This window comes from Trachinotus anak, unplaced genomic scaffold, assembly GCF_046630095.1.
Source record: "Trachinotus anak isolate AG129_WGS33_773 ecotype Australia unplaced genomic scaffold, CSIRO_AGI_Tana_v1 ptg000002l, whole genome shotgun sequence".
NCBI lineage: Eukaryota > Metazoa > Chordata > Actinopteri > Carangiformes > Carangidae > Trachinotus > Trachinotus anak.
In genome coordinates this window covers 22,030,320-22,048,285 of record NW_027273853.1, presented here as the reverse complement: position 1 = coordinate 22,048,285, position 17,966 = coordinate 22,030,320, and the positions used below count along the sequence as shown (strand labels likewise).

General features: G+C 38.6%; 1 protein-coding gene across 4 annotated transcripts in view; it reads left to right on the top strand.

Moving 5' to 3' along the window:
* The window catches only part of ccdc73 (coiled-coil domain containing 73), a 46,297-nt gene that overhangs the window by 5,898 nt on the left and 22,433 nt on the right, over positions 1-17,966 (top strand). For 3 of the 4 annotated variants that reach the window (XM_071506105.1, XM_071506095.1, XM_071506113.1), the window contains 15 exons: positions 89-163; positions 3,298-3,336; positions 4,708-4,843; positions 5,537-5,616; positions 5,755-5,877; positions 6,006-6,065; positions 6,289-6,393; positions 7,970-8,080; positions 8,242-8,382; positions 9,037-9,217; positions 9,388-10,958; positions 11,381-11,462; positions 11,662-11,801; positions 13,175-13,263; positions 14,265-16,632. In XM_071506105.1, the coding sequence (XP_071362206.1) occupies positions 89-163; positions 3,298-3,336; positions 4,708-4,843; positions 5,537-5,616; positions 5,755-5,877; positions 6,006-6,065; positions 6,289-6,393; positions 7,970-8,080; positions 8,242-8,382; positions 9,037-9,217; positions 9,388-10,958; positions 11,381-11,462; positions 11,662-11,801; positions 13,175-13,263; positions 14,265-14,442 (3,111 nt within the window). In that variant the 3' untranslated portion in view covers positions 14,443-16,632. Of the gene's footprint in view, positions 1-88; positions 164-3,297; positions 3,337-4,707; positions 4,844-5,536; positions 5,617-5,754; positions 5,878-6,005; positions 6,066-6,288; positions 6,394-7,969; positions 8,081-8,241; positions 8,383-9,036; positions 9,218-9,387; positions 10,959-11,380; positions 11,463-11,661; positions 11,802-13,174; positions 13,264-14,264; positions 16,633-17,966 lie in introns of those variants that run through there. The other variant, XM_071506119.1, reaches the window with a different exon arrangement.

Sequence of the window (17,966 nt, the reverse complement as noted above, 5' to 3'; positions counted from 1 at the left end):
TCACATTCACTCATCTCAGTTGCACAATCTCAGCCCTTCTTTTTTGAGTATGTATTGCTTTTTTGACAATAATGATATAACATTTCAGGGGAAATACCAGGTCAGTGCTGAGTTAAAGGACAAGGAGATAAACACCTTAAAAGAAGAGCTGAGGTCACTACAGGTACCTGGACATACAACACTCACAACCTTCTCTCTCTTTATATCTAGTGCTGGCCAAAAGTCTGATACAAATAGAGTTTACACTGGTGCGTACTGCCTAGAGGACATAGCCAGTGAAAGCAGATGAAAGTTTTCACCTTCTCCAGCCCCCGCTGCCTTTGAAATGCTACCAAACTAGCTGACAGTCATATACACGAAAGCTTTACAACAGTAAATAGTGTTAAAATGTCACCTCAGTGCCGTGTGACAAAGTTTTGCTTGCTTTAATTTAACCAACTGCCACATCGTTTCCCCTCAAGGCTTACCACAGATCTGTGTGCTGTTCTGGGACCATTCTGTATAACAACAACATCTATACCCACACAAGCTCAAATCGCCGTGGCTGATGGTGATACTAGCTCTCATAGAAGCTCACTACCTTTTAGCACTTCCTGCACATGCAGAACTTCATCTTAGTGCCTGTTAGCCTGTGGATATTCAAGAAATATATATGTCCTATAAGGACAATAATATGGACAATAGCAGAAATAAAAGTTATTTTTATTTCTGCTACTGTCCTGTCATTATACAATGTATGGGAGTTTTGTGTATTTACGGTTTTAAAAAAAACAAAAAAAACTTGAAGTTTCAACACACTTATCACAATAAGCAAATGGAGCTTATTTATTTTGGGGGGATAATTAAGCATATTTAATTTCCCCCTCGATACCAACATATCATGTTAGTGTGTTAGTGTGACCTGCAGTCTTGTGGCCTCAAAGGTCTGCAACATGAAATACAGGAAAACTCAAAGCATTCAATATAGTCAATGCATTTAGTGGTCTGTGCCCGTTATATACCAAGGGCAAACAAACACTTGAACATCCCAGTACTGTCTCTGTCAGACACACACACACCAGCACTCCCACTCACCCCATCACATCTTTCTGTCTTCTCTTCTTTCTCTCATTCCTCCTTTAAAATCAGAAAAAAAAGATTTTTAACATGAAACAGTTAAAAGTGATGAGTAAATGATGACAAGTCATTCCCAACCAGAGTCTAGAGTCTGAAGTGTAGGGCGCTGATGCATAGACCTGACCCAGTCTGGCTCCCAGAGTGTTTGTCTTTAGGCTTGACAACACAGAGGTGATATACAGCCGTCCCCATGGTCCAGCGCACTTTAACATCCCAGCCGTGTTACAGAGACAATAGAGCCTGTTTTTGATATTCTATCTGGGAGACACTGACTGTGGTGTTTGGCTACAGTGAGGCCCAGTTGTGTTCAATCTTGTGGCACGGTCTGGTGGATTTCCTTAATTTAACACATTTCCACGTCATTGGCAGTTAGGATTGAAGTGATTTAATTGCTCTACCTTGATGAACTGCTAAATTACAAATCTAAGCTCCATTGGAACAGTACGGTTCAAAACATCCATAATTAAATCCAAATAATTCATAATTGCAATTAGTTAATAAACAACCAGGCTAATGAATACACATATTAATATACTATATGTAAAATAAAGGTAGTGACCCTTTTGATCGTCCTTACTTCAACATGCTGCAACATTTTTAGAAGATCATTTAATTCTTGTGGACATGAGGTGTGTTTTAAAAAAGTTGTATTGTTATTGTAAAATTAACAAGATGCAGCTTTGTTTTCTTCTCTCAAATAATTAGTTGTGTTTGTAAGCAGGCCGACAGATGTAGACAGCACGTCTCAATCTTAGTATTTTAAGCTAACCCCTTAATATATTAAACAATAACCTTGACAACCTACATCACTGGCTTCATATGATGAAATAATATTTACCCTTTTTGTGTTGTTTTATTTGATTAATCATCAGAGGAGGTAATTAAAAATGTCATGAGAATTAAACTAAACAAAAAAATGACAAAAATCTGAAAAAAAAGTTTAATTATTTTTCTCCCTAAATCATAAATCAACTTGCGACCCATTAAAAATTATCTGTTGTCCTCCCTGGGGCTCTGGATCCTCAGAATAAGAACCCTACTGATACTGGTTAATGAAGTGCTGGTTGTGTAATAAATTGTCCCAAAAATCTGACAACCTCAAGGGAACCTGTGAAAGTAGGTTTCAGCACACTTGACAGCCAACCTCGAGACAATATATACAGTTATCACAAAGCTATTACAGAAGTTTCAATATCTGTAGGCTGCTACATGATGTACGCAAACAGAAGAGGTTGTTAACAGAAATAAATTTCAACTTTTATATCACATTAAACATCTCATCATTTCAGCTTCTCCAGTTTGAGGATTTGATGATTTGGTTGTTGTTGATTCTGTTTTATAGCTTTGTTACTTAAATATCAAAACTAAACATGGCGTTTGGGCTGTTTGAAACTATGGTGGATGATGTGCACTGTTTAATAAATAAAATGATTAATTGATTAATCAAAAAAAATAATAGACAGATTATTCAGTAGTGAAGACAGTTATTCATTTTAGCCTCACATCAATATACAGTGAGCACATTGTATCAAATCTACTATTTACATTTGTACATGGTACATATTTATATACAAATCATAAATATTTACAATAAATTGTGTATATTGTATTTTATAACCTTATAATACAAACATTTATAATAAATATTTGTATTCAAGATTTAGAAATATGGCTAATAATAAATTGTTGTACTGATACTGATATCGTACTGATATGTCTATGTCATATTGATCAATATAGCTTAGTTAAAGTTACAGTGTTGAAAAAACAATCTCACTGTATGGTGTTTTGTATTTTTCAATTGAAGAATTTTAGATGTTCAAATTGTCTTTTTTTCACCGAGGACTCAACATGGATTATTTCAGTTCATCAGTGTTGCTTTGAAATCTGAGATTCAAAGTTCAAATTTAATTCTTGACCTTGAAAAACAGCAGCTGACAAATCGGTCTGATCTCAAGGTCGGTTAAGTAAATGTTTTTTGTATATGTTGTATGTATCATCCTGGGTCACTGTGAAGGAAATTCAGTCTCTGATAGTTGTAACATCATTAAAATTTTTTGGGATCCTGAGGAAAAAGGGTGGAAAACTCTCACTCAGTTCACACAAGTAAGCCACGCTGCTCTGCTCATCCGTATATAAACCCTTTATCTTTTTTGATTTTCTTTTACTGCTGTTTTACAGTTGCTGAAGTACAACTTGGAGAACAAATCAAACGAGCTGGTAAGGAAGGATTTTCCACTTGTACAAACTGTTGACAGAGGATTGGTGGGAGTGAGAAAAATTAAAAGGGGAGGATGAGGGAATGGTGCTAAGGAGGGACGAGTTTGGAGGGAAGAGCTCATCAGGAGTAACAGAGGGAGTGTGTGACACTTTGAACTGCCAGCACAGCAGAGAAAATATCTCTATTAAAATATTTTATAACTGAGCCTTGCTTGGTTTAACCTTCTTCACATAACAGTGGCTCAGCAGAGTGAGAGGGAGTCGAAGAGAGCGGGTGTATTGGAGAGAGGGAGAGGAGGGAGGGAGAATGAGAGTAAAATGAGTGAGCGGGAAAACGAGAGAGAAAAATCTGCTCAGCTTGATACAGACAATCAAACTAAAATGACAGTTTTAAGAGCGATAAAGCGCTCTGAGGCATAAGCTGAGCTGATTCCTTCATCCCACTGAAGAAGACAGACACTAGCTGTGTTAAACCATGATCCTCTGCGCCACTTTACAGCTGTTTCCACTGTAGTATTCCCTGTCGGACAAAATGCATGGAACATGGAACATTTGGCTAGAGCCAGCAGCTAATTAGCTTAGCTTGAGATGAAGACTGGTAGCAGGAGTAAACTGCTACATTTCTTCTCACTTATTTACATGCTATGTCTTGTTGGTGTAATGTATGTATATAAAAACCAAAGTGTGAAAACCAAAGTTTGGCTTTTGAGGCCATTTCTTGGCCACGAGAGGTGACTTCCTAGAGTTTTGTTGTCATTTTAGTTTGTGGCAACAAACTTTCTAAAGAGACAGGCTCCCTGTTTTTACTCTTAACACTGAGCTAAGCTCACCGGTTGTTAACTGTAGCTTCTCATTTATCGGACAGACATGAGGATCAATCTTCTCTGGTAACATGTGGCAAGACAGTGAATAATCATATTTCCCAAAATGTCAAACTACTGCTATAAGAAAAAGAAACACAGTTAAGATGTTCTTACTGTTTATCCTAATTCTTCTGTATTAATTGATTGATTGATTATTGTAACATTGAGCTACACATACAATACTGTACCGTAAACACATCTCAGAGTCAGAATAAGGTTTTCACATACGAGAAATATGCTTTATTGATGCATAATTTTAAAAATATATTACAAAGAAAAAATATAAAGAAAGATAAAGCAAAAGCAAGCACTGCAAGTCAGGTGGCTTGAAAAATTATTTCTCAATAATATATTTACAATAAAATTGTGAAAACTGTGAAAAAAATATTTAAAAAATATAAAAATAATATGAATATGTACAACGTGCTGTAGGAATCAGAGTAAAATGATGTCTAGTACAGGGTTATATCTTATTTCTTTGTCTGTTTTAACTATTCCCTCTCAACAGGAACAGAAACTAACCTTGCAGAGCAGGTCAAAGGACAGCCACTTGAACCAGCTGGGGGAGGTGGAGAAACGATTCAGTGCTCTGTCCAGGCAGTGTGCCATGGTCAAGCAGGCCCATGAGAAGCTAGAGCAAAATGGTGATGGATGGATGGATACAGAGAAAGGCAGATAAAGCCTATAGATGTTCCTCCTGTATTAATGGCTGTATGTTCACAAATGTAACTGCTGCAAAGACACAGTTTGCTTCATGTCAAACACACCTGCCCTAACAATGGTCTACACAAATCAGGGAACCTACAGTATATCAGTATGTGCTACTGAATGTTACAGAGAGAGTGTGCAGAGTATTTACTTTATTACATCTTACCAGAAGAGGCCCTGTTTTGCTCTAGAACAGCCTGAATTATTTAGAGTATGAGTGTAACAAGGTGCTGGAAACAGTTTGCAGAGATCTCTGCCTGTGCAAACTTGATACAGTAGTGTGAGTCAGCTTTGGCATAATTTTCAACAGCACATTATTTCCCGCAAATGTCCAGTTTCACTTCATCCCAAAGTTGTTATTTTGTGGTTGAGATCTGGGTAATGAACAAAGGTCACTGTCATGCTCCTCCGGGATATTTTGATAAAGAGTAGACTGTGACTGTGAATTGATCTCCCAGGTCAGCAACAAGGTCTAGTGTCAATGAGCTAAGAAAACAGTCATTCAACACTGACACCAGCAGTTTGTCCCTTTATCATCAGGCAGGACTGATTCACAGATCCACCGGTGACAGTAAATAGGAATCCTGCTGTTTTGACATTTTGCTTCCATTGACCACCAATTCTTACAGTTGAAGAGGCGATGAGAATCAATAAGAAACTGACTTCTGCAAATGAAAAACAAGAAGCAACCATTGTGTCACTGAAGAAGGTTTGTGGAAAACTGTAATGTTACATTTTCAGAGTTTTAGCATCGACTTGGTACCAACTGCATGGGCCACAGTCGTCAGGATACTGTGGCCTCCTCATAATTCTGTCCTTTTGAAATGTTTGAATGTGTCTTTACCAGGAGTTGGACGAAGTAAGTAACAAGCTGATCAAAGACAAGATGACATCAGTCAGACACGACAAGAGCCACAGTCATACAGGCAAACAGCAGCACATACAGAGGCTGCACCAGAAACTGAACATGGTAAATGACAATCAGCAAATACATATTTAATATCATACATTTATATATGCTAGCCATTAAAACTAGTTGTTACTTATCTCCATCACACTGTCTAAAAGTTGATAATTCATTATTTTTTACACATTTAGGAAACTGAAATGAACATGAAACTGAGGGAGGAAAATGTAGCTGTAAGAGCAGAAAAGCAGGTAAAGAAAAATAGAAAATATGAAGGAAAACATATTTGACCACTACCTGAATCTATTTTGTGAGTGTGGATGATGTCTTGCTTTGTCTTTTGAAGAAAACTGCATTTCACTTTTTATGATTACAAAGTGCAAATAAGCTAAAATGAAGCTGGTTGGTAACTGTAATGTGATATGCGTGGATATCTACATTGTATTGTGAGTTTGTATGTGTGTGTTTGTTTAGGAGGTGATGAGGTCTCTGCAGCACACACAGCAGCTGTTGTTGAGTCAGACACAGACAGTTAACAGACTAGAGCTGGAGCTGCAGACACAGAGAGAGCAGTACCAGGTCAGAGTCTGTGGGTTTGTTCATGTTGTAGCTCAGACACATCACCATAGACCTACTCATCCCTGTGCCTTCATTCATCATCTGGCATGAGATTATAAACTGAATATGAACAGGAAACACAAACATTTTATGAAACACAACAACAAACACAAATTCAAACATTTGGAAAAAAAAAATTACAAATTGGAAAACATAACAAAACTAAATCACAACAGCATTAACAAAGTAGCAAACACAACATGTCAGAAAACAGACAAAAACAGAAAACTCAACACTATATGTTGTTGAATTTATAGTTTTTTAGTTTTTTTCTGTTTTCTGAAATGTTGTGTTTTCTGTGTTCTTGTGTTTTATCTAGTACAACTGTAACAAAAGAGCTAAAGAGGAGATATCGAACCAGAACACCAGAAACTTTATGCAACTCTTACTAAATCATGAGAAGTCATAAAAAGACTGTTAAACCAGAGCCGCAGTGGACTCATACATGTTCATCTGATTTACTGACAAACGCAGTGGCTACAGTGAGTTTCAATGACTTTTACCTATTGGCAAAGAGATATCACTTCCATTTTAGTATCATTCTAATTGATTAGAAATATTTTAAGCTTTAAATGGTCCAGCACTACTTGCCTTGCTTGTTTTAACGGCACACCTCTGGTCAAAAGTAATTTCATGTAAAAATATATAGTTAAATTGTAATTATTTACATTTTGTTGTTTGACATGGATGTACACTACCTCTCAAAAGTATTAGAGCCGTTCAAATCCAGTGAATAACCATAAATGGTACAAAGATAAGTGCTAAACTGCCCAAGGTAAAAAAAAAAACAAAAGTTTAGGTCACCAAAAACTGAAAGATCCTGTAATTTCCATACAAGACAGACCTTTTTCAAGGATTAATAAATTGAAAGTGCCTCATCAGCACTTCTGAGATATGTCTTAATTTTAATCTGACAAACTGCTTCTAGAGGTCTTACTTCTTGACTTGCTCTCTGTTTAACTCTCTTGGGTGTTCATATCCACCAGTGTTTATTTACTTTTTTTAAATGATGTAATCAAATGTATTGAATGATAGGAAATGTGATATAAATCTCCAGGTAAAACCCTGCACCACCTTCAGCACTGGTCTCACACAGATCAGGAATTTTTCAGGCTCCATTTAAATGATTATAGAATGAATTTACACAAGGACAGAAATAAATGACGACCATCATATCTTCTCATAAATGTGATGAATGTGATGTTGTTTATCACAACATGTACATTAGTGAATATGTACATTAGTGCATATGGTCCCCTCCGCAACTGAATGATAGTTAGTGTGTTTATTCTCCATTTATGGCTTTGCAGTTTATTATTCTTTTTCCCTCTCACTGTACCCCCTTCTTCTTTTTAATCCGTCCATTCATTCATTAAATTATTAAAATCAGGATTAAAATGTCACAAGCCAACTGATTTGTATTAGAAAGGAGCCCTCTCTCTCCCTTCCCTGTTTAAGACCCTCTGTTCACGTTAAATAAACACATAAAAATTTAGTATTGTATTAAAAATCCTATGGGTGATTAATTTTACTGCAGGCCCTTAAGCAGGAACACGAGGTGATGCGAGACAAAAGCAAGGCAATGGAAGACAAGGTGGTCCAACTGATGGAAAGCTACGCTGCATCCAAGACCAGCTGGGACAAAGAGGTAGAAGAAAAACTAGTGATACTAGGTGTACTGGTGTCATTTCTGTTCACAGAAAGCTTTAGTCAGGTCAAATTGTAATGTCAAAAAAAGAATCGTGACTTATTGTTGTTTGTCACACTGAAACATCTTAGTGTGTGTGTTTGTGTGTTTGTGTTAAACAGAAGAAATCATTTCTGGATTGCATCAAGAGTGAGCAGCAAGACCTTCAAGCAGTGAGAGAAGCTTATGATGAGCTTCATAAGAAACACACTGAACTATCTTCACTGGCCAAAGCACAGGCACAGCACATATTAGAATTAGAGGTACACACACACACACACACACACACACACGTATAGCCTGCATACAACTGAAACACACAGGCGTCAGTGGTGTCATCACAAATAGATGTCTGTTTCAGTCACATTTTAACTTTTACTAGTTGTTAACTAATGTATTGGGCCATAGAATTGAATTACAATATATGTTATTACTGGAAAGCCTTTGGAAAGCTTACTGGGTAATTAAGAGCCAATTAAAACAACTTAATTACAAACAGTCACAAACACAAACAATACTGCATGACAACACTAAGGGAACACAACAGCAACTTATTCTGGTTATTTACACACAACACTGGGAAAAACTCAGGTCCTTACTACTATTTTGGACTGAGATCGCCTTGTGTGCAGGGTATGTGTATGTAACTCAGGAGTGTCCAGAATTTGTTTCTTGCCTGTCCTCTCTGCCTGCTGCTCTGTTGGCTGTATCATTTTATATTATATTTTATTATACTAAAGCCTAATCCCTTTGAGTAAAGGGAGACACAGAGCTTTTTCTGCTTGCTTTTTTTCCGTCCATGCACTGTAGTGTGAGTTATTGAGTAAGTTAGGCCACAGCTAAAACACAGATACAGAGGTGAAATAAAAGTAATGGTGGATACTAAGGATGTGACATTTAAATTTTTCTCCACACAGATGAGAAACAGTAGTCAGAGCCTCAGTGTTACTACCCACCATCCTAATGAACCCATCTTTGGCTCTGAGCTGTCTGGCTTTGGCAGTCTGCAACACTTGTCCTCCTCTCAGACCAGAAACCCAGACTGTCCTGAGGACGCAGGAGTTGTGACTAAGCTGGATGCCACTGGAGCAACTGGAGGTCAGCCAGCTAAATATAAACACACAGTAGAGAAACATGTTTTATCACTTGTCCTATTATGAGAGGTCTGCATTTTATTTTATGTCATTTTTGTGACCAGTGTATATTAATTTAACAAGCAGCTGAAAAACATTTTATTTTCTGAACATGTATGTTGTTTTCTTTCTCAGGACAAGAAGCCCTAAACCACCAGCAGCAATATTTGAACCTGTTCACTTGCTCACTTATCACCAACAACCTTTTCAGCCCCTGCAGTCAGTCTGGAACAACAGGAAACGACACCAATACATTGAACAAATACACAAAGACCTGTAAGACTAGTGAGAGTGATCCTGATGTAGTTACAGATTCAATGTATACTACTTTGTCTGATGAGAATCTCTTGATTAGCAAAGGTAGCTGTGTGAGTCGCACTTCATCTGTATCAAGCACTGACCACAGGTCTATCAGCGGATCTGTAGGTTTACTGAGTGAAAACAAAAATGAAGGAGGGAACAGAGGAATGAGAGAGGAAAAACATGGAGGGAGGGATGATGGGAGACAAGAAAAGAACAACAGGAAAGAAGAGGAAAGAAATCCACAGCCGCAGTGGAACAGCGAAGAGGTCCAAGGAGAAGATGTAAAGGAGGGAGGAAGGACTGGAGAGAAGAGAGGAACGCTCACAGCCCAAACAGCAGATACAGCAGACAGACGTGAGGATAGCCAGAGGTCAGGAGAGGATGCAGGGGACACCAGAAACCCTGAAACAGAAACAAGAGATAGAGCAGAAAGAGGAGAGACAGCAATGGACACATCAGAAACACAGATACTGACCCAGACGACTATCGAGAAGAGCAACAAACTGCAGGTCATTGACTTCACAGACACGGAGTCACTTTGTGAGCTGTCAGACTGCTCTCAAAGTCTTGCTCAGAAAGTCACTGAGAAGGATCCTGACTCCAGCCATGTGAGCAAAGAAGGACAGGTGCTCCACACCCTCAGTTCTGATGGCAGTCAAAGTGTCAATCACCCCATCACTAAAGTGCCAAACTTGTGTCATGATGACATCCAAACTCAAGATGCGGAGCCGCTTTTGCCTCTGTCAAGTCAAATTCATCAAGTTTCTGAGAAAACCACAGAGGAGAAGCCAACAGAGAAATCAGCAGCTGATTTCCTCACTGAACTTTCAGAACCTTTGAGTCCATCAAATGTGGTACCATTACCTGCTCAAACAAATGGTGTTGTCAGTTTCCAAGAGTTGGAGACAACTACAGCACAAACAGTAGCTAATAAACCTTCTGACTTTTTCAGCAACATGGAGCAAACAGATGAAATGTGTGATGAACATGTGAGTGAAGAATGTGTTGAATTGGTGAAACCTCAAAGTCAGGACATGTCAGAGCAGGAGAACAGACAGCTCGAGAGTCTGGTAACTGATGATGATGATGATGATGATGGTGATTCTAGTGCATATAAGAAAATCCAGGGTCAATCAAATATGGACACACAGGAAAACAATGATGACGAGACTGTCCAGGATCCTGAAGAAAAATCTAAGTTGAAGGATGTGTGTGTTGGTATCACGATGGACTCTGTAGACCCTGAACCTGAGGTGGAGTCTGGCAGCTGTCAGGACCAGATGAACAGTGACAAAATAGATTTTGCAAGTGCTGCAAAGACCCATAAAAGTGAAACTTATTTGAAGCCGTCTGTCCACCCAACTGGACCCACATCGTCATTTGGTCTGCATCAGTTTGTTCAGGTACTACAATCAAACAACTGAAGCATTACCATTCAGAGGCCGTCAATAGAGCCTTGTAGGATAACTGTTTTTCTAATTTCTTGGGCTATTTTGTGCAGATGCATCAAGTCTTGCAAGCCATACATTTAATTGAGTGCACAGAACAAATTGCAGGCTTTAATTAAGTTCTACACTCTGCAAATAAGTTGTTTAGATAATTCCGGTAAACTGGGTGATCTGCAGTTGTTTCTTCAGCTGTTGTTCATGCAGTGTTAGTAATAGAAATATTGTCCAAATCTGTGAAAACAAAATCCAGGGTTCTTTTATATGAGTTTAATTAGTGAACTGAGACATTCATGCACAAAGCAGTCTTACTTTTGGACGTATAATCAGTGCTCTTACAGTAGTACCTTTGTCTTTTGAAAACATTGGTGCCTTTTCAGGGATCTGAGCAAAATACAAGTGGGTCTGGTGGACGATTCAGACATCCTCCTGGCCTGTTCGCCAAAAGCAAGCACAGCAAAGGTGATGGTTGTGTCTATATGACCCATTCAGTAAAAAAAAAAGTGTTATGCAATTATGGAACATTGTAGTTCAGCTCTGTTGCTCCACTGGGAGCCTCTTATATAGTGAACTCATTGTACATCTGTGTTTCATACCATCACCAATAATCATTCATTCTTACCTTCTCGCTGTTCTTGCCATCTCACCTCATTCCTCTCAGTCCCCTTGGTGATTACCAGGGCGTCAGATCTGTTGAATGCCTCCAGTGTCTCTGGGAATGCAGCTTCGTCGACGAGACACCAGCAGGGAGAGTGGAAAGCTTTGGGGGAGACCTGCAGAGAGATAACAGCAGCTCATATGGTCAGTTACACAATCTCTTAAGCCACTCTGAGGACGAATTGTCTCTGAGTGGTCCACACTCTTAAGGACAACACCTACATGCAACAAAGGCTACTTTAAAACTGATTCCACAGCACTGATGATTTACTCTCTCTCACATATCATGCAGGGTATTAATGATTCCTCATTGTGTGATGTCAACTTAAAGCTATGTGGAAATTTTAATTCCAACTGTTGAGGGTCATGTCCAAGCATCATCACAGTGAAACCACAACACTGATCTGTTTTACGACTTGATGTTGTACAGCAGGAAATGGCCACAGTGTGATGTTCACACATAAACATATGACCCACCTCAGAAAGTTAGAATGAAAATATTTTCTTTATCAAATCATTTGGTGTGAGGTCATTTTATGTTTCACAGATTCTGACCGCCATCATTTTATAAAATGTGTCTGAGTGGACCTCAGGGGAAATTTGTACTAAAGCTTTACGAATGTGTCTTTTACATCAAAATGACACTTCCTCATAAAGAACTGGACAGTACACTGCTTTTTCAACATTTTTGTGATCCAGAAAGCTCAGAATGTAAGAGCAGGCTAATATTAGCTCAGGCCAACACATTCAACACAACGAACAGAATATCTTGAGAAGTATAAAACTTTGACAAATGTTAAGTCAGGTGTTGAGTGAGAGGATGAAGCTGATGTATGTTGAACTCATGGACAGCCAGACAGACAAAGAATGAATGACCTGTGGAGGAAAATCTAGCTAATGATGCTTGGGTACCTCTCCTCTCTCACTTACTCAGTCTTTATCCATCTCCTCACTCTCTCGCTTCCTCTCTCACTTCATCATCTGTCGCTCACTCACTTTCTCCTCTCTATTGCAAGTTCTCTCTTTTTCATTCTCTGTTTCACTGTTTCTCTCTCACACGCTCTCATTCTCTCCTTTGTCACCATCACCACAAACTGTCACTCTGAGTTTTATAAGATCCAGGTGCTGGCAATTGAGGGAGATAGAGTGCAACATGCATTGAGTATGAGGAAAAAAAACTGGCCTGATAGTTTAAAAAACTGTAGTGAAGGCCAAAGCTTTCATTTTCTGCAGACTCTGAACATTGGGAATGTCACACAGAGTTCAGCCTGGGCCTGGCTACTTTCTCCGGGCTGGATACTGTTACATATCATTGCCACTGGTTATTGTCTGCCCTGCATTTGTTTATTGCTTCATGTCATTTTTATTAGAAATGTTCAGTTTCTATAGGAGGGACTGAGTATTGAGAAAGAATTGAAAATGCTTTTTCCTTACAGGCTTAATAATTTATTAAAGGCAAACTCTACTGTTTCACTGTAGATGTTTGAGTTCTGCTACTCGGTGTTATTTTCATGTAGGAGAGCAGAGCATCTCTGTCGATCAGTTCTTTTCCAGTCTCTACCTCCTCCAGCACAGTCAGCGAACTGTCATGGCAGGCCACTCCAGGGTAAGTCTCCTCCATTCATGCCTGTATATAAAGGGTGTCCCCGTCTATGAACCAGAATATATGTTTTTACCTTAAAGTGACAGTTTTCCCCAAAATGGAAACTCACTTTCCAACAGATTCAAACTGTTCAAGACTTTGATATGCAAAAATATGTGATTATTTTGTCAGATAGTGTGATTGCATTAAGAGTCATGATTTCACTTGGAATGGTAATTCTTTCAGTTTACTTTCACTGAAAAAAAAAAAAATTATGATGTGATTTTTATTGGATCATGTACCAAACAAGCATGTTTCCTTATATCTGGAGAATATGATTTGGAGGCTCGTGGCATCTCTGTAGCACCGCAATGGTTTATTTATGGTCTGTTATGACACATTTTACCTTTATGAAAAGCTCCTGCAATTTGGATATTGCACTTGGGCATATTGCGATTTTGATAGTATTTTGATTACTTGTGCAGCCCTAAGCCTCATGTATTTTCTGCTTGCACTACAGTGCCAACTACTAGTCTACTAGACCACTAATTTGGTGGTCATTCAAACAATCTGCAGTTTTTATTTTGAAATTTGAGGAGAAACCTATCTGAAAGCTAAAATCCCTAGCTTCACACATTGCCAGGAAGAGGTTACTTGAAATGATTTCAAACTACAGAGGTTGCAGATCATCTAAAGTTGGCCTTGTGATGTTGTTTCATATCATGATACACACACTTTTATCTGACACTAAAGTAACTTTAGATGATAGAGGTTTTGCAATTTTTAAGTATTTCATTTACAGTTATATTTATGCACAACAGAAAAGCGGTGTTGTGAGCACATAGCCAGCTGCTACTGCCCTCTACCCAGAGCAGTGAGAGTGAGAAAAGCGTTCAGTTTTAACTCCCTATTTGAACATAATATGAAGGTGATTTCATTATGCTTCATAACAAGAGTCTATTCCCAAGAGCGCTATCATTGGAAGTCATGGTATAATTGCTAATGTTAGTCTCTCCTTTCTCTAGATGTAGCAGAGCTCCTACCTCAGCTGCAGGTCCTGTTTCAGATTTTGACTGGGAGCCCTGCTGCTCTCAGGAGAGGGAAGATCAGCAGTCATCATTCAGGGCACAGATCTCCAAAATTGAACAGTTTCTCAGCACAGAGAGACTCCGTATGCCCAAAAGACGAAGAATTGACAACTAAACCACCAAACTTACTGTTGTACTGAGGGATGCAATGTGGGACAGTGACAGCATAGATTATATAGATTAGTGTGTTTTATTTGCAAAGTTGCCTGTTGACATTAGTGTAACAAATGAAAATGCTCTGTACATTTGTTGTTTTGATATTGTCATTGTGTATTTGTGGGTAAGCAAAAGAAGAGGGTATTGATTATTTCAATTCTGTTAATATATCTACGTTGCTATAATTATAAGATTTAGTTTTAACATGCAGTTCATGGTTAAAAAGCAGTGTTTGCATGTATGCGTTATCATACTGTATATCTAAAAATAAAACATTTGGCTTTACTTTTTATTTGCTCTATGAACTTACATTGGTTGTTGGTTTACAGTTTTCCAAATAATCAATATAAAAGACATTAGACAGAATTGTGTTATCACGTATCAGTAAATTTGATTATAACCCTAATGTGTCCCTTCCTTCACTGACCAGAGCGACACAACGTGACACAAAAAAACCCTTTAAATCACTGACTGTCCTTTATAGTCAGGGACAAATTTATTGAAACAACAAAACAGTCTGTGTTACATTTGGTTTATTGGAATCGTATTCAGAGTATGTCATGCATTTCACAGTAAAAAGCCAAGTAAATGAACAGCCAAGGCCAGACACTGTTGCCAGTTAAAAAGGCACGTCACAGTTAACATGCTAATTAACATTAATTAGTTTCATGCCAATCAGGGTTGCATGTCTCAGAGGAGCTCTAATTGTGAGGCACCTTTGGTCGACACCGTGTTGTTTGTGTTGCTGCTGCTGCTGTTGTTGGGGCAATTACAACTTGGGACACAACTGGTTATACTCTGTTAACACCTATTAACATAAATTAAAAGAAAACAATTAGCACAAACCCCTTAACCCTAATTAACAAAAAACCCAATTAGCGAACACACAGCCCAATTAACAGACTAACAAGCTTCTCATTAACTTTATGTTCCCTGGGAGGACGATGGAGGAAACAACATATGGCTCCATGTGAGCATGAAGCAGCTGCTTGGCTCCTCATTAGCTACATTTGTACTTTAGCACATATCTGATGTACTGTAATACTCTTTCCTGGAAGAACAATATGGTGTATAAGAGGTTTGGTTAAGTAAGCATTTCTCAAAGGCAGAGCTTCAGTAGAGGCAGAAATGGCCTTGTAACAGGTTGTATGAGTGAGAGGGATGACAGTAAATTTAGCGTCTCTCCAGTCAGACTATCCCGCAAACTGATCTGCTCTAAGCTCAATCAGATATGTATTACTGCAAACTCAATGAGCAAATACACAGCTTTTCAGCCATCAAAAATAATAAAATATTATTCTTATAGTATGAAATCCTTCTATTTAAGGTCAGGAAGTTAGCTGGTTTGCTAAGTTTAAAAGCTGTATGATAGACTGTTAGCTTTGTCACAAGAGGTCTAAAAATGCAGCAAACTGAAGGGTCATCTTCAGTGTGACTTTACTGTAAAATGAGCCATGCAGTGCACTATGTTGTGAGCTTTGACTGGCAGCATTGGATGCTCATGTGGCTTCATTTGAATCTTGTTTGATAGCAACTGTGCCAGGCTTCCTCATATTAGCTACTTTTCCTCAGTGGCCCTCAGTCCTGTTCACCTGCAGCGGTAGAAGGTTTCATTTGTTTTCATTTGGCAGTGACAACACCACTGTAAAGGAGAAGGTCACCTTGAGGACTAAAAGGAAGATCACTGTAGCCTTTGTGGTGGTTCCCCCTTCAGCTGTGGCGTTTGTCATTTGCTTTGTTCCCACCTGAACTGTGGCAGAAAATCGACTGTATATAACTTTATCAGAGAACAGAGCTGTCATATGTTGGAAGGTCTTAATTTAAAATCTGACATTTTTTGTAAACATAAAATGGTTAAGGTGGAAGTAAGATAATAAACTGTTGTTCTTTAGCTGGGCCTGTTGGAGTATGGAAGTCAATTGAAATGCTTTTGTAAAAGAAAGACCAAACTAATTTCACCATTTAAAAAAAAATTATTTGGTAAATCTTCAAAAAACAGGGAAGTTTCTGTCTTGTAATTCTGCTCACGTACTAAAATTAACAGCGTGGTGGCACAAGGTCTAAGCTGGGTCCATCTTACTACACTTACTGATAATGAATACGCCTGAATGTTAATGCGCTCATAAAGAAATCTGGAGCGTTTGAGTGGCTGTGCCCACCGCTGCTGACCCTTATCCTTATTGGGAGGAAGGGAGGGGAGGGGAGGAGAGGTGTGGGAGGGGGTGGAATATAGAGGAGTTAATTTTAATACACTCACGCGTACACATTTGGTTTCTCTCTCACATACAGTGTCGGTCTTTTCCCTCTCTCACACACACACACACACACACACAGCCTGGGTTATGAAGTGCTGCCTTTTTGAAACAGTCAATTACCCTCTGGCAAGGGAGGATACCTGCTGTTAATTACTGCTCAGTGTTTTATATGGAGAGTAAATAAAGAGACCGCTGACATTCACATTCCATCAATGTGTCCCCCAGCACATAGTGTATTGGTCGTGTGTGTTATTTGATGTTGAAATAACCCCTCAGAGGTGGGCACCATGGGAAAAAACACTGTAGATAAGATGTATGCACATTTATATTATTATTCTGTATGTCTCTATTACCTGCTGTATTAATTACTTTATTTCTACAAAATAATAGAATGGGCTAAATGTGTATGTCATTGGGCACTTTTATTTTTTTATTTTGTGTGGTAGGCTACATATATGTGTTTGTTTCCATTTCATTTCCCTTTCATGTAAATCTCAACAGATTAACATTGCACTGATAACACCTACTTAGCAACCGGGAAGACACAATACAGCGCAGTGCATGCACACATACACAGACACACACACACAACCACAACAGTTACGGCTCAAATCCAGAGGCCTGTACAGTAAAACCACAGTCACAAGTTTGAATTCAGTCCTGATTTACTGCCCCATTTTATTGAATTTCTGTACACCAGAAAGGAGGAAAGTAATATATTTGCCAATCATGCAGCTAAATGGGTCTCACCACTAAACATTGTTGAATATCCCAGGGTTATGGGGCCATGTTTTGTCATATTATCCCTCTTTGCCTCAAAAGCCATCACAGTAAATCTGACCGGGAAGTCGTATTAAACGGTGCAGTGGATGTCTGCTGAGATGGATGCTGAGTGCAATCCTGGCACTCTGAGTGTACTCAGAAGTCTTAAACTGACGACATGCAGCTGCTCCTTTGGCCCCGTAAAAATACTTAAATGAGGAGATTATTATGGAGAGAGCAGATCCCGCTCCTCTTAACTCACCTTGTACCGTAGTAGAGAGCTCTGTGTTTTCCTTCTAACACATTTTTAATTCACTGAAATTGATGAAGACAATCAACAGTCATAACCAATCATAGCTTTTCAACTGTAATTGTAACTGTAAAACATAACCTGCAAATGTTAGCAGGACCAGTTCACTACCATCACTTCCAAAGCCAATGAGTGTATCATTAGCAGCAATATTAT